Source organism: Vigna radiata, chromosome 4, assembly GCF_000741045.1.
Source record: "Vigna radiata var. radiata cultivar VC1973A chromosome 4, Vradiata_ver6, whole genome shotgun sequence".
NCBI classification, from domain to species: domain Eukaryota; kingdom Viridiplantae; phylum Streptophyta; class Magnoliopsida; order Fabales; family Fabaceae; genus Vigna; species Vigna radiata.
In genome coordinates, this window is record NC_028354.1 from 14817090 (window position 1) to 14839342 (window position 22253).

Sequence of the window (22253 nt, forward strand, 5' to 3'; positions counted from 1 at the left end):
AATTTTCAAAATTAGAATATTCAAAACAATATTTTTGAAATTAAATTTTGAAAATAAAATGTTCAGAAGGCATGAAAATACATTTTAAAACATATTTTTCATAAGAAATGATTGAGAACACTCATAATATCCTTTGGATTAAATTTTTCAAAATAATCCTACGTAAAATGTGTTATGAACAAAATTTTCAGAACACATGAAATATTCTTTAGAAAAAGGTTTCTACAATCTTTAGAAAATAGTCACGGTAACAGTGACTGTAATGGTGACAGCGAGGGCCGACAGTGATGGTATGCTCCAATGATGAATGGTATTTAAGTATTTTCATAAAATAATGGGTGTAGGAAGAAATTTCAGGGGTACAGAGAGCAATTTCCTGATTCTAAAATTGATCCGAGTCATAGAAATTCATCAGCCCCAAGGCTATGAAATAAAGGCTTTTTCATTTCAACTCCATATTACTTTCTCTTATTCTTCTTCAATGAAATAGAGAAAACCTTTTAAAATGTTTACACTTTCCTAAAACTTTATATAGAATATATATATATATAAATTATGTAATAAAAAGTACAGAAATATTTTAAAATTAAAGAAAAAAATTTCCAAAAGAGATGAAGATGCATTAGTGTCATTTAACGTGGATAAAAAAATTGGGTAATGAAAAAAAAAGGTGGAATGACGTGGATTATGAAATGGGAGGGAATTTTTTTGCACAAAAAAGACATCTTTGAATTTGTCACTTATTTTGAACTGTATATTTTAAGTGAAAAAATAATACCATATGAATAGCACCTTAAACACACATTATGAAATACTGGACATTGCGTAAGCAACAAAGATCATAGACAAATAATGTTCATTGTTGTATTGGAGTGTGTCAAAATTATTACCAAATGTAACACAATAATCATTGTATGTTCAAATTACATTACTAATAAATGTTAGCAATACATTTCTTTCATCAATTCTAATATAACAATCGTAAATGTTACAAGACTTCATTTCGCCCCACATTCAAAGAGCGGTGTGCTTTTGTTAAATAGTGGGAAGAGACGCTAGCACTTTCCAATCAGCATTTTCAGGGGTTGAGCACTTTCTAATCGACGACACAACAACAGATGGTAGTCCAGTAACCATTGAACAACACGTGACGGTAGAAGCGGCGTGGGAACTATTGTCGCTCGAGTGAGAGCTTCTCTCTAGGGTTCTCGTTCCCAATCTCTCAATACCAATTTCAAATCTGAAAATGAAACCCACTCTTCATATCCCTCCCATTTCATAATCCATGTCATTCCACCTTTTTTTCTCATTATACACATGAACCACTCATAATTTGACACGTGGCGGTGTAAAAAATTTGTCAAATTCTAGGTGTCAAAGTTTCGTTACCCAAAATAATTATTTTTCTTTATTCTATGAATTTCAAATCTGAAAATGAAAATCACTCTTCATATCCCTCTCATTTCATAATCCATGTCATTCCACCTTTTTTTTTCATTATACGTGTGGATCACCCATAATTTGACACATGACAGTATAAAAAATTTGTCAAATTCTGAGTGTCAAAATATCATTATCAGAAAAATTACTTTTCTTATATCTACAAATACCTTATATATTAATTGTGATTTGAATTGAAAAAAAAAATTATAATTAACTCTTGTTAATTTAAATTATAACTAAAAAAAAATCATAATTGCAAGTAATTACTTTATCAGGTAATATGGCAAATGAATTATAATTATCACAATATATCTTAATGAAATTATGATTTTGGATAAATGATATATACAAACATACGTCTTTATAGATAAAATGCAAACAATTTTTTCTTTTATTCATACATAAGTAGTCATAAATGGTAAATAATTTTATAATATAGCATTTCTTTTGTGAAAATCGTATATAAAGTGATCTTAATTAAATGATAGTGTAATAATCTATAAAACAGTATAAATTTTTTTTATACTCAAACTATTTTACTTTTAATCTTTATATATAGTATTTTTAATCTCTTTAATTTTTTTATAAAATTAAACAATTAATAAATAAAAATCATTACAAAATATGTATCAAATTAGAAAAATAAAATTACACGTGCAAAGATTATAGGTGACAAATTTTAAGAATAATAATTAAAAGATAAAATTCCACAAATATACAAATTTTGTTGTAAGTTAAATCAAATTAATGGCAAATTAAAATTATATCTATGTATATATTAATTTTATGGCAATGTAAATTAATATAAAAATCTTTATTAAGTGGCATATAGGTGGATAAATGGGCATTAGAATGTATAAATTTATTATTTATCAGTATTACTATGTATACAATTTTCTGTGATACAAAGGTTATTCTAATTTAATTTTCAGTGTGTTGTTGGGGATGGCCTTGTAGTTGAACTTGGTTGTTGTTCCCAATCGCAAATCAGAATCGTGGATCAAAGCTGAACCATTGGCGTTCTCATGAAATGCTCGTGATCTCGATTTTGCAGTCCCTCGTATCGCTCTGCTTATTCTAGATCCGTCTCAGATTGCAACAATCAAGCGAATCTGAGAAGAGAAGAGGCAAAAGATGTATATGGCATATGGGTGGCCGCAGGTCATCCCTCTCGAGCAAGGACTGTGTCCATCTGCACAGAAGATTGTGTACCTCAAAGTTATCAATCGCACGTTGCTCGTTGTGTCCCCCACTCACTTTGAGCTTTGGAGCACTTCCCAGGTACATGGATCCGTGTTTTACCGGTTGTGTTTTTGGGTTCTGTATAAATTTTTTGTTTTTGGGAGAGAATTGATATGGGTTTTCCTGGAGGTGGGATTCTGCAATGTGGGTGTTTGATTATTTATGTGTGTCTGGGTTTGAATTAATGTGTGTCTGGGTTTGAACTAATGTGTGTGTGTGTTGTTCTTGGGTGTGGACTGGTTTTCATTAAGGCGAGTTTATTGTGAATTCGTGACTATACTCAATTGTTTTAATATTTATTTTTTTGGCAAAAATGTGAATTGGATTTTGATGGAGGTGAGTTTCTGAAATGCGGGTAATTGAAGTTGAGTGTAATGGATTTGTTTATTTATTTTTAATCTTAGGATAAAAGATGAAGTGTGTTTCATGGGGCTATGGGAATAATTGCTTTAATGTGGGTATAAGGAGTTTGGGCTTAACAGTGTTTATGATATTTTGTTGGTTCAGCATAGAGTGAGACTGGGGAAGTACAAGAGAGATTCAGATTCATTGCAGAGGGAAGGAGAAAACATGCAGGCCGTGTGGAGCCCTGATGCCAAATTAATTGCTATTCTTGTAAGTTTGCTAGTCTTTTGATACATGATAAGATATATTCTATGAATGACCAACTTGACATTCTAAGTAGAAATCTTCAAGTCATATTCAGCTTCCTTATACATCTATATTTTCCGTTTGCAGACATCTACCTTCTTTCTTCATATTTTCAAAGTCCAGTTCTCAGATAAAAGAATACACACTGGTGGTAGACAACCCTCTGCTTTGTGCCTAGCTATCATTTCTCTTCTGCTTACAGAGCAAGTTCCTTTTGCAGTAAAGGATTTGTCTGTGTAAGTTTCCTGCTCGTTTTAATTTTATAATTTTCTTCATCTATATGAGATGAATCAATTTGATTGAATAAACTATTAAACTACTACTGGTATGGATTGTGGAATGTGAATTGCATAGGATTTTTCTTAGTAATTAAAATTGTATATCGTCCATTTTATGAAACCAGCAAAGGTATGTTAATTAGTTTGTGATAGTTCAAATAGAGTGTAATGTCTCACTATGAGTTTAGGTATTTGTAAATAAAAAGTAGAAGAAGTATTATCTTAGCTCCGAAGAATATGCCATTTGTAAAAGTCTGTATGCATTTGATTGTTAACTGCCAATGCTTTACAAAGTAACTATTGGTATCAACGGTAAGTGTCATATTATGGGTTTTTGATTATTTTGGAAATTGGGTGTCTACATGATTTCTTTTTAACCCACTGGCCTTATCTAAGTTATAAACTAATGTTGTAATACCTCAATGTTTCCTAGAAAGTGTCAAATTTCTGTGATTCACTCTGTGTATCATAGTCTAAATCTGAAGCCATTTGCAGTGTGATCTTGATACTTCTCTTTATTCTACTGTTTTGTCAGGAGCAATATTATCAGTGATAACAAACATATGTTACTTGGACTTTCTGATGGAACTTTATACAGTATATCTTGGAAAGGGGAGGTAATTTAAAATACTCAACTAAACAATTTTGGACATTGTATGGTCCTTGGTATCTGGCAATATCCAGCCGTGTATGCAATAATATTTCTTTTTTGTTTTGATTTTTAACTATCATTTTATGATCTCCTGACAGTTCTTTGGGGCTTTTGAATTTGATCCACAACCCACTACTAGCTTTGACAATTCTCAAATGTCACTTACAATAGAGAATGGTCTTTCTCCTAAATCTCACCCGAAGGCTCTTATGTTCAATCACGTTATTCCTAGAAAGTCTGAAATCAATCAACTGGAACTTTGCCTTCCGTTGAGGTTGCTATTTGTCTTGTATTCTGACGGGCAGCTTGTCTCATGTTCTGTGAGTAAAAAAGGCCTAAAGCAAGTTGACTGTATCAAAGCAGAAAAGAGGTTGTCTGGTGGTGATGCTGTCTGTACCTCAGTAGCTCTAGAGCAGCAAATTCTTGCTGTTGGTACTAAAAGAGGAACAGTGGAGTTGTATGATTTGGCAGAATCAGTATCACTTATACGTGCAGTCTCTTTGTATGACTGGGGGTAAGTTTTGTTTATTATACATGTAATAAATCAGCACCAGATTGAAACCTTCATGATATCTACTTCTCCGTTGAATTTGAATGTGGTAAGATCATGATATATACCTTTTTAAAACCAAGTGTAGATACACTCTTATTTGTACACTTTAGATATAAACTCACTCTAGAGGAGTATTTTCCTTTATTTAGATGGAGTTTGGTTTGATGGCTTGAAATATTATATTGCAGATATTCAATGGATGACACTGGTCCTGTTAGTTGCATTGCTTGGACACCTGATAATTCTGCTTTTGCAGTTGGGTGGAAGTTAAGGGGGCTTACAGTTTGGTCTGTTTCTGGTTGTCGCTTGATGTCAACTGTACGACAAATAGGCTTAAGTTCCATGTCTTCTCCAATTGCTAAACCAAACCATGATTGTAAGTATGAACCATTGATGGGTGGTACCTCACTGATGCAGTGGGATGAATATGGATATAGACTTTACGCTATTGAGGAAGGGTGTTCAGAAAGAATTCTATCATTCTCATTTGGGAAATGCTGTCTTAGCAGAGGTGTTTCAGGCACTACATATATCCGTCAAGTGATTTATGGAGAAGACCGTTTACTGATTGTGCAGTCAGAAGAGACTGATGAACTTAAAATGCTACATCTTAAGCTTCCAGTTATGTGTTTGATTGTCAAATTGTGAACACGTAATTTGCTGTATGGATATCTCTTCTAAAGTTGAAATGTTTTTGCAGGTTTCTTATATTTCCCAAAACTGGCCAGTTCAACATGTGGCAGCTAGCCAGGATGGGATGTACTTAGCTATTGCTGGTCTTCATGGTTTGATATTGTATGACATACGACTGAAAAGATGGAGAGTATTTGGAGATGTTACTCAAGAGCAAAAGATTCAGTGTAAAGGCTTGTTATGGCTGGGGAAGATTGTTGTTGTCTGCAACTATATTGATTCATCCAACACGTGAGATGCTTTTGCACTTAACATGTTACATGCTGTTGATACTTCACAAATTTTAGTGCTTGTCAAAAATATCTTTCATAATCAAGTGGTGTTCAACAATGTACCTGTATGAAAAAGCCTAACTCTAATACATGCCCATACACAAGAAAAGAAATAGGTCTCATTTAAATTATGTCTTTCTGTAACATCATGCAACACCAATTTGTTCTAAATTCATTGTCTCTTGTGTCTCCTCATTTTATCTTCAGCTATGAATTGCTCTTTTACCCAAGATATCACCTCGATCAAAGTTCATTACTCTGTCGAAAACCATTGCTTGCTAAACCAATGGTGATGGATGTCTACCAAGATCATATGCTTCTAACTTATAGACCATTTGATGTCCACATATTCCATGTGAAATTATTTGGTGAATTATCTCCTTCAGGAAATCCATATTTACAGGTAAATGCATACTTTCAAATAGTTCTTTTTTTTTTTTTGCCTGAGTAAGACTATTTCTTGTTATGCTCCTTTTCTTTTTTATTTCAATTTTCTTTTACAAATCCCGCATTGTTATACATTTTTAAGTGATAACATGACAAACAGCTTTCTGCAGTACGAGAACTTTCAATTGTTACTGCCAAGAGCCATCCTGCTGCAATGCGATTCATTCCTGATCAACTTCCAAGAGAATCTATTTCAAACAATTACAGTTCAGTTTCATCAGATTCATTAACAAGAGAGCCAGCAAGGTATATGTTCTTGTGAACAGCCTTACTCACTTTCTCCACTTGGTTTTTCTATTTCTCTTATTAAGTCATTTCAAAATACCACTATCCATGAATCTGAATGCATTACAACAAAGTATTTCGTGTAATTGTTGTCATCTCATAACAATTTAAACATCTATGATGTCTAAATGAGTTGTTGGCTTGCTAAACTTTGTTGTTTTTGTTGCTATTCTTACAGCCAATAGTGCTATTTTTCTTAAACTAATAATTCATCTTAAAGAAATTTATTTTCCTTAAATATTTTTTGCCAAGACAAATTAACTAGGTTGAAGCACCCAATGCAGGAGGTGGGATTATATTTTCATATCAGTTTCCTCATGAAAGTGTTTTTTGTTCTAGATGTTTGATATTGAGGGCAAATGGGGAGCTTTCACTTCTTGATCTAGATGATGGAAGGGAGAGAAATCTTACTGATTCAGTTGAACTATTTTGGGTCACCTGTGGTCAGTCTGAGGATAAAACAAATTTGATTGAGGAAGTTTCATGGTTAGATTATGGTCACCGTGGAATGCAGGTAACTCATTGAGATCTTTCCTGTTTACTGTATGTACTTCCGTAAATTTGACGAGGTTTATGACTTTGATTCACCTCTGGTGTATTTCCTCTTTACTTGTCTGATAGTTTTTACATGGAAGTTTACTGTTGCAGGTTTGGTATCCATCTCCAGGTGCTGATCCTTTTAAGCAGGAAGATTTCTTACAGGTATGAAGAAAGGATGTTTACAACCTTGTAGGCTGCACTGAACAGAATGCTTTACTTCGTACTCATTTGATATTGTATTCATTCTTTCAGACCTTTTTGTTTATATTGTACTATAAGCTTAATAGTATTTTTGGTCCCTATACTTGTAGCAATGATTCAGTAATTTCCCTTTACTTAATGTTGACTAATGTGGTCCGTGTATTTTTTAAAAAGACTCTATAGTCCCTTTCATTAGGTCAGCATTAACATCTTTTAGAGGATGATGAGTTGACATTTGTTAATACAATCACCCACTTTATTTTACACATATTGTCCAATTCCAAGGAAAAAATAGGAGGAATGATGTTAACGTTAATAATCTAACGAAAGAGATGACATTCAGCCTTTTAGAAAATATAGGGACCACATTGATTAAAAAATAAATAGAGGAAAAACATTTAATCATTGCTACAAATATAGAGACCAAAAATGCTATTATGCCTTGTACTATAATTATGAAGAAATCACATGCAATTGAAGGTCCACATAGCTAGTGTATGTGATTGGCTTCATATTCTTTAGAATACTTTGGTTTTACCCTAAATGAAGAACTAGACAGAGCATGTCTGACTTGTTATCTTCTTTACTCTGTTTCCTTTATTGAGTAATTGCTGCATTGTCTTAGAATTTATCTGGTAGATAATAGATCTTGTAAAGAAAAACAATTTATTCCATTTAAAGCAAATAAATTCAGTCATTCCTTCATTCTGAAATCAGTTAATTTACTGGTATTTGCCACAATTTTTAGCTGGACCCAGAGCTCGAGTTTGATCGTGAGGTTTACCCTTTGGGACTTCTTCCAAATGCTGGTGTAGTTGTTGGTGTTTCCCAGAGAATTTCTTTTTCAGCCAGTGCTGAATTTCCATGTTTTGAACCATCTCCTCAAGCACAAACAATACTGCACTGCTTACTACGACATCTTCTTCAGGTACTATATTGAGTTAAATCAAGCTTGTTATAATTTCTTGAACCATTGGTTCATATTCTACTTTTGGGACATTTTGGTTTCTTGGTTGCTTTTTCTCATTCAATTCTTGAAAGAAATTTTTTTAGTATGGCATCCATTCACTATACTGACCGATAAATATCGTCTTTGCAATCAAATCAGGATTTTACCTTAAATCTAGAAGTGGGCAAAAATCATCGTCAAACTATAAAAAATGCAGAGGTGCTGAGGTCAACCTGTGTGATTACGAGACAATGCATGTGCTTTATTCATATTGAGAAAACGGATTTAATATAATAAATAGAGAAGATTTGGTATACTCTAACAATAAAATTATGATACGGGAATAAATGAAAAACGTTATCAATAATACATAATTTAGATATTGCTCATTATAAAAATCCTGTGCCTTATTTCTATAATTATAACACTTCCTCTCAAGTTAAAACATGCAAGTCATATGTGCTCATTTTGCTGCAAACATGATTGTTCTTTGGTCTTCCTAAAAAAATACTTGGCGAATTTGTTGGTCAACCATTTGCAACCATTCGCCAGAGTTGTCAAATCTAGTGATGTCTCCAAACTCCAACTGTTCTCATGAAATGACAATTTACCTTGATATGTTTGGTCCTCATAAAAGAAAAAATTTAGAGGTAATGTGTAATGCTGCCTAGTTGTCACATATAAGGTGTTGTGACATATAAGGTGCATTTGAGAATTTTCTTGAAATTTAAGATCTTTGAGGATTTACATTAGCCGTATGAGCTCACAAGTGGATGATGTCATTGCTCTGTATTTTGCTTTTGCAATTGATATTGTCACATCATTTTGTTTCTTACTTCACTATATTAAATCACCCCCAACAAAAACACTATAATATGAAGTGGAGCATTTATTGCTTAGTGACCTTGCCGGTCTGCAATAGAATACCTAACAACTTGAGTATTTCCCTTACCTTCATAAATAAGGTCTTTGTCAAGAGCATTTTTGATAAGGAAATTTTAAAAATTGACTTACTACGCTTATTGCAAATGCAATGTCAGGACAAGTCACAATGGGGTAATTTAGCTTACCAACTTATCGTTTGAATCTCCCATGGTCAGAATACGACTCTTGGTTAGCTACAAGTTTGATGCTCAGATCCATTGGTGTGTACACATATTTAGCATTTAATATCTTTGTTTCTTTTAAAATGTCTAGAGCATTCTTTCTCTTAGATATGATCATACCATCCTTGGATTGTGTAATATCTATACCAAAGAGACAATGCCTCAATGTTCAAGAACTTTTGTTTGGACCTGTTGAGTAAGATATTGCCTTAGATGGGAAATACTTGCCTTATTATTAATTGTGATAAGAATGTCGTTTGGGTAGATACATCATTGGAGAGAATGATTAACATCACTTTGCATCCTTCCAAACCATTAGATGATAGTATGAAAATGTTCAAATCATGCACTGGGTGCCTGCTTGAAGCCATACAGGGACCTACAAAGACAATGTACCATATTAGATGACTCCTTATGAGCAAAAAATATAGGAGGTTTTTGCATGTAAAATTCATCATCAAGATCACCATTTAGAAATGTATTTTGGATGTCAACTCAAAACAGATTCCATTGACAAATAGCTGCAATGGAGAATAGAAGTCGGATAAATGTCATTTTTCTAACAGGAGTGAAAGTGTTAGTATAAGTATAATCTTGTTCATAGATTTTTGTGTATCCATGGGCGACCAAGGTAGCCTTATAGCAATCAATATTACCATTAGGACTTTGCTCTATTGAGTGTTCAACCACCGACCCCCATCGGTTGATTTTCCAGTTGGAGAAGGAACCAACTCCCAAATCTATAAATCATTGTTAAACTATACGAAACAGGTAGACATTGAGTTGATGCCATGTGTTTATGAGACAATTGAGAAAACAGAATCATTATAATAAATAGAGGAGACTCGGTATTCTCTTATAATAAAGATACGATTGAGAATAAATAAAAATGTTTATAATAATACATACATTTATAATCTAGATATTCTTGATTATAAAAATTGTCTTTTATATATATACATATATACACACATACACGGACAGAGAGATATACACACATTAGTACATATACTCCGTACTTCATAAACGTCAATTGTCATATTAATAAGTAGCCATAAAGTAGTAAAAATCTTAACTCGAAAACACAAATTCACTACACATCAAGTTTTGGACAAGTTACAACTCATGAAGCATAAAACGTAAACACCAAAGTAATATAACTTTTATCAGAATTGGTGGGTTGCAGCTTTGCTCATAAGGAGGAAGAATAATGGTGGTTAAGTTCAGGGTTTGATTTAACAGCAGCATCTTTGATGTTAGGGTTTGCAGTCATGCAGAGACAATGAAGAAGCTTCAAACAGCATGGCACCAAATCTAGGGCCTCTAACTTTAAAACTGCATGAACAGATTAAACTGGGTCAAAACCTTTGAAATGGATCGGATCATGAAGTTGAAAAAATTCACTTGAATTTCCTAATTTTTTGACTTTCCCAATTTACTTAAGATTTTATATTTCCTGTGATTTCATGAGCGATTTGAATCCTTTAGAGGGATTATAATCGTAAAATAATGCAACTTCGTGATTTGAATTCTGATTGACTACCATGTATATGCCTCACTTTGGGGCCACGTATGAATATTAAATTTAAAGAAAGAGAGTCAAAGGTATATTCTTATTAGGCATCTTATGAACATAACAAGTATTTAAGAAAGAAAAAGAGAAATTGCAAAGTTTCATTATTGATGTTGATCCTTGAGGAGTTTGGTAAGAGTTGCAATTTTTTACTTTCAGGTGCTACATGAATTGGAAATTGATATTTAACTTGTTGAATTTGTCATAGTCTTTATTCTTATTTGCCATAATTTGTGATCCATTGCTTTAAAACATACAAAGAGTTAGATAAGAAAATAGTTCAAAACTATCACAGAGGATGTGGGAATTGTCAAACAGATTTTGTCCTGTTTTTGTACTAGATGGAACATATATGTCTTTTTTATATATCTGATAAGGATAGCCTATTCTCTGAATTTCTACTCTTCGTATTTGTCAGCTCTATTGTATAAGAAACAATAGATTCAACAAGATATAAGGCCTGTCACATATTCAAAATGTTTTGGGAGCCTGCAATTGTTTGGTTAAAGTTGGGGTTTCATGTTGTTGCTTTTTTTTTATGATTTTGTTTTAGAGGCATGTTGGACCTGGTTCTTTTAACTTATCATTTCTCTCTTAATAAACTCTTGTTCTATAGAGAAAAGAGATATTTATCTGATTATTTCCTGTTCATTTATGTTTCTTCCAGAGGGACAAAATTGAGGAAGCTTTAAGGCTGGCAGAGCTATCAGCCGAGAAGCCTCATTTTTCACATTGTCTAGAGTGGCTTCTTTTTACAGTTTTTGAAGCAGATATATCAAGGTACTTCAATCTGGAAATGTTAATACTCTAAAAATGGGACAGGATCAATGAACACTTATTAAGTGGCAGACTATGTATAATTACACTTTTCAAGAAGTAAATTTCATCAATGCAATTATTGAATCATGGGATATTATTCTTGTGATCATACAAACCAAATTTTAGATATCTAGGCATTTGTAGGTGTGTACTGTAATCTAATAGTAGCTATTTACTTGTATTTTAGATTGGATATTGTATAAAGTATCAATTAGTTTTTAAATTATACAGAATTATGCAAGACTTGATTTATGAGAACCTTAAATGTAACAGTTAGATCGATATAGTTCACATTTTTTGTAAATTTTTCATCCTGTGTGCTCTCATTGCTGATTTTGGTGCCTTAAAGGAGCCATTTACCTTCAACAGCCTTCATAAAAACAGAGTTTAATGGCCTAGATCAATATTTTGATTTTCTTCAGACTGAAAACCTGTCTAGAAGTTATAAACCTTAAACACTTTGAAAGTTACCTGCAGAAGCCCTCATTAATAAGATCAATAGGACTTAATCTCATGATCAGATCACTTCTTTAATCTGAAATATGATATTAATTTGGTCTGAGGAAGTTTGATAGTTGCAGTAAAACTTAGTTGCCGTATGGTTTTTGTGTTAGCTGTTTAATTGTCATCCCAATTATTCCAGGCCAAATGTGAACAGGAACCAGATCTCAGTTGTTAAACATGCTAAAAGCTCTCTTTTAGAGAAGACCTGTGACCTGATCAGGAATTTTCCAGAGTACCTTGATGTTGTTGTAAGTGTTGCAAGAAAAACAGATGGTCGTCATTGGGCAGATTTGTTTGCTGCTGCTGGAAGATCAACTGAGTATGTTCTTCTAGCATCTATAGTTTTCATTTTAATTTCAACTTTGATTACTATGTGGAACTGTGTTGTAAATGTTTTTTCATTGTATATTTTGGATGTCTAACTGTTTTGGGGGTTACTGTATAGATTGTTTGAGGAATGCTTTCAACGTAGATGGTACCGCACTGCAGCATGCTATATACTTGTAAGACTCACTTGCCTTTCTCAATAGGTCCCTTTATCTGTAGAAATGTTAATATCTTATCATTCTTTGCTTCCTTTTCTTAAATACACATGCGCATACACACACACATATCCATACACACACACATATAATATATATATATATATATATATATATATATATATTCATACCAGGGTTTCTCCTTTCTGACAATTGGTTTATGAATTGAATGTTGTATTAAGGATGACAATTCTGACATTTATTGGGTTTTAAATTTTCTAACTTGTTAGACTATTCTCTCACATTGTGCACTCTTACTCTTAAAAATATAAATAGGAATTTTTTCTGTTATGGTTGCAGTATTAAGTATGTTTTAGATTTGCTTAGTTAAATTTAATAAATTTCACATGAATAAAACAGGTCATCGCCAAACTGGAAGGTCCTGCTGTCAGTCAGTACTGTGCTTTACGGTTATTACAGGTTTGGGGTTTGATTGCTTAATTTTTTTTTTTTTTGGTTTTATTTAATGAACTTTAGTTGCATCAATAATGTGATTATCAAAATTCTACAGGCAACACTTGATGAATCATTGTATGAGCTTGCTGGGGAGCTGGTATTATTTTGAAATGCCATTGGACTATCATTTTTTCTGGTCAAGTAATAAATCTTGTGCAAGTTCCGTCTTTGTTAACTATTTTGTTTTGGGTTCTAAGGTGCGTTTCTTGCTGAGATCTGGTCGGGAATATGACCAAGCACCAACTGATTCAGATAAACTGTCTCCAAGATTTTTAGGCTATTTTCTTTTTCGTTCTAGTGAGAGGAAGCAATCATCAGATAAAAGGTTCATTTAAACTTTAGTCAATTGTATTTTTTTGGTTGCACTACCATCAAATTGACAACCATACTAACTAGTAATTACCTCTGGAGCAGCTCTTCATTCAAAGAACAAAGCGCCCATGTTACCTCTGTTAAGAATATTTTAGAAAATCATGCTAGTTACCTGATGGCTGGGAAAGAGCTCTCCAAGCTTGTTGCATTTGTAAAAGGCACTCAATTTGGTTTAGTGGTAAGATAATACTGATTGATTTGTTCTAGTACCTGAGATAACTTTCTTTCTAGTTTTAAGAGTTTAAATTGTTCAATGGCACCAATTGTAGGAGTATCTACAACGCGAAAAAGAAGGGAGTGCACGGTTGGAGAATTTTGCTTCTGGACTTGAACTAATAAGCCAAAAGGTTTTGGATTTTAGCATTTCCATTTCTTTAGTTTTTCCATCACCTTTTCTCTTTTCAATCTCTTTTGGTATAGTTGTTGATGCATACAATCTTTGATTCTTGGTGTACCTTTCCTTGTTTTATTTACTCAAGCCTTATTTGTATTTTCTGATTATAATACAAACCTTTCCTTGTTTTCAGTTTCAAATGGGAACATTACAGAGCCGCTTGGATGCTGATTTTCTCCTGGCACATATGTGCTCTGTGAAGTTTAAGGAATGGATAGTTGTCCTGGCTACTCTCTTAAGACGTTCTGAGGTATGTTTGACTTTTGTCTGTAAAGCACAGGAAGATCTGAAATTATGCTGAGATGAATTCATCAAAACTAATGTTGAAATTATAAGCCAAAAAAAGAAGAGAGAGATTTGGAAAGTTTAAGGTAACGGGTTACGAACTATTGAACGTAATTGCGATGTGTACCCAAATTTTACATTGGAAATTGGTGGGAGGAATTGTTTCTGAATGTAAAACTGGCCTTTAAATAGACTTTCTTTTCTGGGTGGGGCCTTCATCACTCATCATCATGCATGTCCGAATGAGCTAACATTACTTTTTTTTCCATCTTTTCCATCGTAGGTACTACCCCAACCTTTTTTCTGAAACATTTCTAATCCCATTTTCTCCAGAATGTTCACTCATTTAGTGCAACATACGTCATCTGTTACAGAGTTTATTTTCTCATTAACTTTTCGTCGTTTACATTTATTTAGTTCCATATGACATTTTAGGCCTTATGGTTGTGGTAAAAGTCGTGGTCAAATTTTCCTTTGAGTTTGAGTGTTACCTTTTTGTTATAGAGCCCTTAAAGCACTCTGATTGATCTACCCAGCTTGAACCTATGGTTTACATCTCTATCTTTTTCGCTGTCGTTCTATGTGATGAATTCAAAATACCTAAGTTGTGTGACATGTGTAAAGCATGTTCTCCAAGTTAGTATGGCTCATTTTTCCTTTCTTGTCTCTTTCTTTTACATAATTGTAGTTTGAGAAGCTCCTTCATTATGACATGCTTAATAAGTTAATTGGTAAACTAAATAGAAAACCGTAATCTTTAGTTTATGTGTGTGTGTGTGTATCCTTGGTAATGACTATCGCATAAACTTAATACCCATTTAGTTATTTGACAGAAAGAGATGTGGGAATGTACTTTTGGATTGTCTTGCCGGGAACATGCTTCAATATGCCACATTTATATATATATATATATATATATATATATATATATATATATATATATATATATAATTTTATTTTTCTTTCTTTTAAAGAGGTTGCCAATTGTGTCTAAGGGAGATATTTTTGTCACATGTGGATCTTTCTCCATTTCAGAAAGGGTTCACTTTTGTTGACAAGTGTATTTTTGAGATTTTTTAGGTTCTTTTTGACTTGTTCAGACATGATATTCGGTTGTGGAAAACGTACAGCACCACTATGGAGGTATATCTACTTGTTGTAGGCTATTGTCTTGGCATCATGGCATGTACACTTGAATGAATTAAATATGATGTTCCTATCTGTTTCCTTTGCACTACAGTCACACCCAGCATTTACAGAATATCAAGATTTGCTGGCAGACCTGGAAGAGAGACTTTCATCAGTCCCAAATGTAGAAAGAAAGTAAAAGTGAATATAGATCTCACATTCGATTCCTACTGAAAGATATCTGATTGATTGGATGGTTTTCTGATTGGCTACATATCAATCTCATTGATCATGGCACACGTAAGGACTATGCATCCTTTCCCTTGGATATGATTGTGGGGACCAGAATACCAAGTTATTATTCTCTGGTTTACCATGTTGTTGACAACAAATTATTTTATGTTAATCCAATGAATCCAGAATATAGTACATGTAGATAGAGGTTAGTAATATCTGTAGGGAGGCTTGTGCATGTCTGAGGATTTCATTATTTTTTTCACTTTTGATCACATTTTGTAACATGTGTTTTTGTAAAAGCATAAACAGATCTCGCTGTATATATTAGTTATATGCCGTTGATCAGCCTAACATTCAAAGTAGAATTTATGCACTTCATTTTCTCCCATAATTGAGCTTATATCCTTGAATTGTTACATTCTGTTCCGTGTTTGCTATTCATTCCTATTTCTTTCTGCACTTCTATCTTATTGATATATAAACTATTGTTTTTAACATGTGGAGTGTAGTCAACTGAACATGACCGTAATTAACAAATGCACGTGTGGTTTCAAGTAACTAAAAGTATTTTTTCGAATTTAAATATAAAAATGTTCCTTCCGATGCATGAATTGAGTGAGGATGAAAGATTTACGAATTTCTATTATTTCTTATCGGTTACCTACAATAGTTAGATTTGAGGATGAATTTTCTCTCCATTAAAACATTTTTTTTAATGTTCCAACAGGCTATTCCATGAAATCATTCACTCTAGAATAATGAATTTCATATATATATATATATATATATATATATATATATATATATCTTTAAATGTAATTAGATTAAAAATTATTAAAAAATTTAGTATTTCTTATAAAGAGGTTAATGTGCTAAAGCATCACTGCAGAAACTTAATGTCTCATCAAAATTGATTCCTCAAATTTCGCAATATATCAAATGCATCATAGATGAAAAACAAAGTGGATTAAGCCAAAACTCAAGAGGAGAAATTAGACAAAGCGAAAAGTATTTATATCTGATTTTTTATGTTTAATTAACTAATAAATACTTACCTATTACTTTTAATATTTGCTTGGACCAAGTGTAACACGTTCCTCACTAATATCAAATTTAATATAAAAATTGAACTATTTAATAAATTATTTTAACTAGTATAATCCATCAAATTTAATACATATTTATAAAATATATTGATAATTCTTTATATTATCACAAAATTAGTGATAACTATGAAAGATTATACAAGAGCATTTGATGATTATATGGTGTTTGAGTGTATTATAATTAACATATTAATTTAACTATAAATTTAACCAATAATTATATTAACTTAATAAAAAATATTGCACTAGTTTAATTAATACAGAATGAATATGAAGCACATAGAGGGGTATGTTTTGTCATTTTTTCTAGGACCATGATAGTTTGACATTATCATTCTTTTATACTTCTATTTAACAATCATAAATATTATTATTTTATTTTAAAATTTTATTTATATTTATTTTTATTTTTATTGGTTAAATATAAAATCGGTTGTAAAAGAAGTAAAATAAAAAGTGGCTATCTTTTTTCTATTCTTAATGGCATGTCATGATAGAATAGAATCTCATAATCACAATTTCTGAGCAAACCTTTGCATTCTATTTATCCATTAATCACACTTTTTAACTGAAGTTTTATTTGTTTTTTGTATAATAAATTTCTTAGAAGCAATGAATATAGGACCTAATTATTTCTGGATAGCTAACTTACATTAGAATTAAAGCAACAAAACTGCTAAACCTTTTTACAGAAGTCCCTGTAAAATTACCAGCTAAAGCTATAAGATTCAAAATGCAGATTTTCTGCTAAACCAGATGAGCAAATGCCTGCAACCTCCTGCTTCATCTTCTTTGGTCCCGAAACAAAAACTCCAACTCTTGTTCCTTCAACTTCCATTAGCATTCCTGGAAAATGAGAAAAAAAAAAAACATTGAATGTTCATTTGATTGATGAATTTCTAGGCCATGTAATGAAAACTATTTCTAACTAAATTTTTAGGGTTCTAAAACGCATTACCCTTGAAGTGATAAGCTAATGACTTACTTCTCAGATCAGGTCTTACACTAAAATGCACTTTTGTAGCTTGAATAAGGGATTGGTGGGGTAGGCTTTCCACTTCTTTATCTGCCGATGGTGCCCCTTCTAAGTTCTGAATCTGCTTTGCTTCTACATCGTTGTGTTTCTTGTTCCAAAGAACAGCTACACTAGCAGCCATTGTTATGGACACACATATTGCTAGCATGCTGAGGAATGACCCCAAAGATTGTGAAAATGGTTTATTAGAATTGTAGTCTACTGGGAAAATGATGTATCGTGTAATGATCCCAATTAGGACAAGGAAAATAATGAACGAGGATGAGATTATAGCACACAGCCAAAGCCAACTGTTAGGACCTAAAATAGCAGATATGGGTGCATCTGTTGCCTTGGGCTTGAACCTTATATCTTGAACGTGGATTTGAGTTTCCAATACATGCTCCTCCTCTCTTGTGATGTAGGCCTCAATTTGTAGTTGCATGTTAGAAATATCAAAAGGGGTGCCAGAATTTGGAAGGATCAGATCCAGCATTGAGAGATAGGAAGAGTTCTTGAAAGCACAGATTAGGATAACTTTTGGCGTTCGGCATCTGAATGCTGTGCTCAAATACAGTAGCTCCCGAATGATGGAGATAAAGGGAGTGATTCCACTCCCTCCACTAACCATCACAAGAGTGTCATACCTAGTTATATGAGGAAATCAAAACATTGTCAGATATGAAGCCACAAGTGAAAATTGCATGTAAATTTTCTTTGGTTCATTACATGCAGACCTTAGATAATTGGTTGATGCAGGTCCATATGGACCTTCAACAGAGACACTGAGATGATCAATTGCTGAAGGGCTTGAAAGCATTTGGTAGAGCTTCTGGGACCAAGTTCCTTCACCTTTGATGACAACACTCAACACTTCTGGCTCCAAATTACTATTAGAAGTAATGGTAAATGGATGCCATTGTAGCTTGGATATGCTTGGTATATTTATGAACATAATACTTGTGGGGCTATAAGTTAAACCTGCCAAAATCCAAAACATGTCACATAATATCTGATGCAAAATATCTTACTAATATATCGTCATATTTTTTCAAGAGTTCACAGCAACAGGTAGTGAATGTAAAATGTAAAATAATAGTGACATATATAGAGGAGTGTTGTGTCAATTATATATATATGTATATACCATGGCTCTTGGAGAAGTTGAGTTGTAGAGTCTGACAAGGCAAAAGACGAGCAGAAATCAGAGGAACTTGGTATCTTGATTGCAGAAACCTTAGGTAGCGATCAACTAAGAAGAGGTAGAAAGCTGGGAGCATGGTGCATGCATAGGAGAAGCCAACGTGAAACATGAAGAAGAGAATGAAGAGGATGTAGAGGTAGTGAGTGTAGAAGAAGACCTCAAAAGCTTTACGCCTAATACGAGGGATTGTTGCAATCCACATCAACAAACCAGCAACCAAACATACCTCTCCCCCCACATTTGAAATCCCTTTTCTTTTCCATTCCAACATCTGCTTCATAGCTCCAACATAAAACACAATCATGTCTCCAAAGACAAGACAACAAAATATATCTCAAATTGAACTATGAATTAGAGTCCATGCATGTATAGCTTGCTACTGTGATTTTTTTACATTGTCAATAAAAGTTATGTGATGGTTTCTAAGATACTTATTACAGAAATTTGGTTTATGCTTCAAAGATAATAAGCTATAATTAAATCACAGTTTTACGTTGTTATTAGCTGAGATACTTTCTGTTATATATGCAGCTATTGTTGTTTGATTTATAGAAAGGAAAATGATTTTTTATACGCTTTAATCTTTTTAGATTCATTTAATACTATTTTTACTTACTTTTTATTTTCTTGTTTCATGAATAAATGTAAAACTGTGTCGTAGTAGCATTAGAAATTTTGAACATCAACATTTATATCCTTGAGTGTGGTTAGTGAGAGTGAGCACTCGTTTCAATGGATTATTGATTATTTTCAGTGTATTCCCCATTCACTCTTTCTCTTCTTCACGTTCCCAAGAAAATAAATTGTCTCCATTTATTATTGCATTGCTGCACTACTTTTTAGAAGTTTCATGAATACATTAACTTTTCTGGTGATAGTAATAATTTCTTACTGTAACAACTTCCACGGTTTAACTACTATTCAATGAGGAAAACATTAAATATACTTCGTATTTTAAAATTTATAGAGTTTTTATTTAATTTTACCACTTAAATTTCAAAAAGCACCAACGGAAAGAGATATATAGTAGGAAGGACATGAAGATGAACCTTTGAAAGTTGATGAGTAACTGCCCAATAGATGATGAAAAGAATACCATGAGCTGTGAAAAGGGTCATGGCAATGTGTCCTAGCCAAATATGGTATTTGATGCAACTCTCTGGTGTTAGTCCTACCAGTGGTAGCACTGAGGAACTACGAACAACTGGGAAAAACAAGAATGCCAAACATATGTTCCCAACCAAACCCAATTTCACAGCTGCACTAGCTAGTCTCTTCTCCCAGCTGCAAAAAATGAATATAAAAAGTGAAAAATACCACCATCACCAACACCAAGGAATCATTAGAAAATTTAGTACTAAAAGTCTAAACCTTGATGCAAAAGTTACGTGTTTTGTAACTAACCATGTTTTTGAAATGTAAGGTTGATAAGAATGTTCTTACAGTTTTACACCTTGTTCTGCTGCTGATTTGTGGGTGATTTTGGCAAAGCCAATGTGCAGATAGATTGAAAAGGACCATAAGAGGAGAACTATAAACATAGACAAGAAAACCAGTTCTGTCGCAGAAACTATGCCAAGAGGGCCTCTCACAAGAACCAAACGCTTCCATATGGATACCTCGTGTTTCTTTCTGCGTCATGAACCAAATTAATAAAACCAGTTATTCAGAACTATTTTTTAACAAAATAAAGCTCTTGGCAGAACGAATACGATAAGAAGATCCAAATGGGGGTTTCAAGAATGAGAAAATATTGGACCTTTTTTCCATGTCGGAATCCTTTCCTTTTTTGGCTATGTGAACGTAGACACATCCCAAAGCAGCTATGAACAAGATTGGAGAAGTATAAACCAGAAGATTTGCACCTGCTAAAGAATATCATTAATTGGACTTTGGATATCAACTATAAACATGAAGTGAATTTGCTCATATGTATATATATAGCTGAATCAGAAGGAGACCTTGTGTATCAAAAACAGATTCAGTCTTTGCTAGAAGACGATGCTTCAATTTTTGCTGGTAAGTGTTTGTGGGAGTCATTATCCATACGAAAATCCATCCCACAAACATAACCAGCACCAACCACCTTATGACAGATTGAACCCTGCCATATTTTTCTTCAGAAAGCGACTTCTTCTCAACTTCTACATTCATCTTTGGTTTCTCTTTCCCTTCTCTTCTTCTGCCTTATACTCTACACAAGAGAGAATGATGACACAGTTTGTAGAGAGAAAAAAAAAACTAATATTTGTGTGACTGTGTATATACATATGAGTGGTGAAAACTAAAGGCATTTACAAGATGAATTGACGATGAAATGGTGGAAACTGGAAAGTTGGTATCGCTCTACCCTATATATTTGGCTCTATATAAGCGAGGTTTATGTTCATTTCAGGTGAGTGTTGAGAATTGGATGCTGAGTCTAAGTAGGAATAATCAGAGATAACTTGGGATCACTTTAACTGAAAATTTTGCGGTTAATAACTAAGAAGAACAACCTTCGTAGGCTCGTGCCTCAAACAACTTCATGTTGGTCTGCGCGTGTTTCGAGTGTGTAGGAATTTTCTTTGCACAAGAAGGAGAAGCATATGTTAACGAAGGATTACGATATTTTAACAATTTTTTTAAACAATTTTTTGACAAACAGAACAAGTTTTATTATTTTATTGGTCTGATTGAGTTTATTTTAAAAAAAATATTTGAAACAGATCAATCACAAACTATCACACGAAATAAAAAAAGTTATCAAAAAAAGAGTTGTTAAATAAACTTTTTTCATTAATGAATCATTTCTTAAAAACAAGGCAAACCCAAATTTTGAGATAAGTGTTTTGAGAAAAGTTCTTTTAACAACTATTTTTTACTACTGGTAGTTTGTGATTGGTTCGTTTTAAATATTTTTTTAAATATAAATTCAAAATGACACGTGTCTTGTTGTAAAAAAGTTGTTAAAAATAGTTGTCGAAATATCAAGATGTAACTGTTTTACACTGTTGTATGAAAAAAAATGTTAACTTTTTATCACTAGTAAAAAATAGGGATTATACAGCGCACATTATGCCACGGTTCACCAGAAACTGCAGCATAATGTTGTGCGGTGGCAGTTTTGTAAATAAATCGAACTTGTTGCGGTTCCCCACTTAACCGCGGCATATACCCTAGTCAACCATCACCTTTGACTCCACGTCAAGAAAAAAAATTTAATAACAGGGGAATATGTCGCGGTTCTCTGAGCAACCGCGACATATACCCCTGTAACCTCTTGACATTCCCCATCAGTCAGCCTCTGCAATAAATTGGCAGGGG

General features: G+C 33.0%; 2 protein-coding genes across 3 annotated transcripts; one reads left to right on the forward strand and one right to left on the reverse strand.

Moving 5' to 3' along the window:
• The first annotated feature begins 2348 nt into the window (after positions 1-2348).
• Positions 2349-16040, forward strand: LOC106759246 (RAB6A-GEF complex partner protein 1). Its single transcript, XM_014642326.2, has 23 exons — positions 2349-2724; positions 3193-3300; positions 3424-3572; positions 4150-4231; positions 4365-4780; positions 5008-5440; positions 5520-5743; positions 5992-6187; positions 6332-6477; positions 6856-7030; positions 7165-7218; positions 8006-8185; positions 11553-11665; positions 12348-12527; positions 12654-12711; positions 13111-13170; positions 13262-13303; positions 13404-13531; positions 13621-13756; positions 13848-13925; positions 14106-14222; positions 15338-15400; positions 15498-16040. Exons 1-23 carry the CDS (start codon positions 2578-2580, stop codon positions 15582-15584), a joined length of 3372 nt encoding a protein of 1123 aa, XP_014497812.1. The 5' UTR covers positions 2349-2577; the 3' UTR covers positions 15585-16040.
• Positions 16041-17354: 1314 nt separating this feature from the next.
• Positions 17355-21452, reverse strand: LOC106759103 (ferric reduction oxidase 2). 2 transcript variants are annotated; one of them, XM_022779529.1, is made up of 9 exons: positions 21246-21452; positions 20909-21141; positions 20707-20812; positions 20391-20579; positions 19997-20231; positions 18891-19218; positions 18481-18724; positions 17714-18390; positions 17355-17574 (listed from the first exon to the last, which is right to left on the reverse strand). In XM_022779529.1, the coding sequence occupies exons 2-9, from the start codon at positions 21099-21101 to the stop codon at positions 17435-17437; spliced, it is 2112 nt and encodes a 703-aa protein (XP_022635250.1). In that variant the 5' UTR covers positions 21102-21141; positions 21246-21452; the 3' UTR covers positions 17355-17434. The 2 variants fall into 2 exon arrangements, with proteins under 2 accessions (XP_022635250.1, XP_022635251.1); XM_022779530.1 differs by lacking the exon at positions 21246-21452 and having other exon boundaries at positions 20909-21144.
• Between the last annotated feature and the right edge of the window lie 801 nt (positions 21453-22253).

Coding starts and splice junctions, on each gene's coding strand:
- LOC106759246 (XM_014642326.2), top strand. CDS start 2,578: ATGTATATGGCATATGGGTGGCCGCAGGTCATCCCTCTCGAGCAAGGA. Junction 7,031..7,164: donor ATGGTCACCGTGGAATGCAG/GTAACTCATTGA, acceptor TTACTGTTGCAG/GTTTGGTATCCATCTCCAGG. Junction 14,223..15,337: donor CTCTCTTAAGACGTTCTGAG/GTATGTTTGACT, acceptor GAGATTTTTTAG/GTTCTTTTTGACTTGTTCAG.
- LOC106759103 (XM_022779529.1), bottom strand. CDS start 21,101: ATGAATGTAGAAGTTGAGAAGAAGTCGCTTTCTGAAGAAAAATATGGC. Junction 20,813..20,908: donor ATCTGTTTTTGATACACAAG/GTCTCCTTCTGA, acceptor ATTCTTTAGCAG/GTGCAAATCTTCTGGTTTAT. Junction 20,232..20,390: donor GCAGAACAAGGTGTAAAACT/GTAAGAACATTC, acceptor CATTTTTTGCAG/CTGGGAGAAGAGACTAGCTA.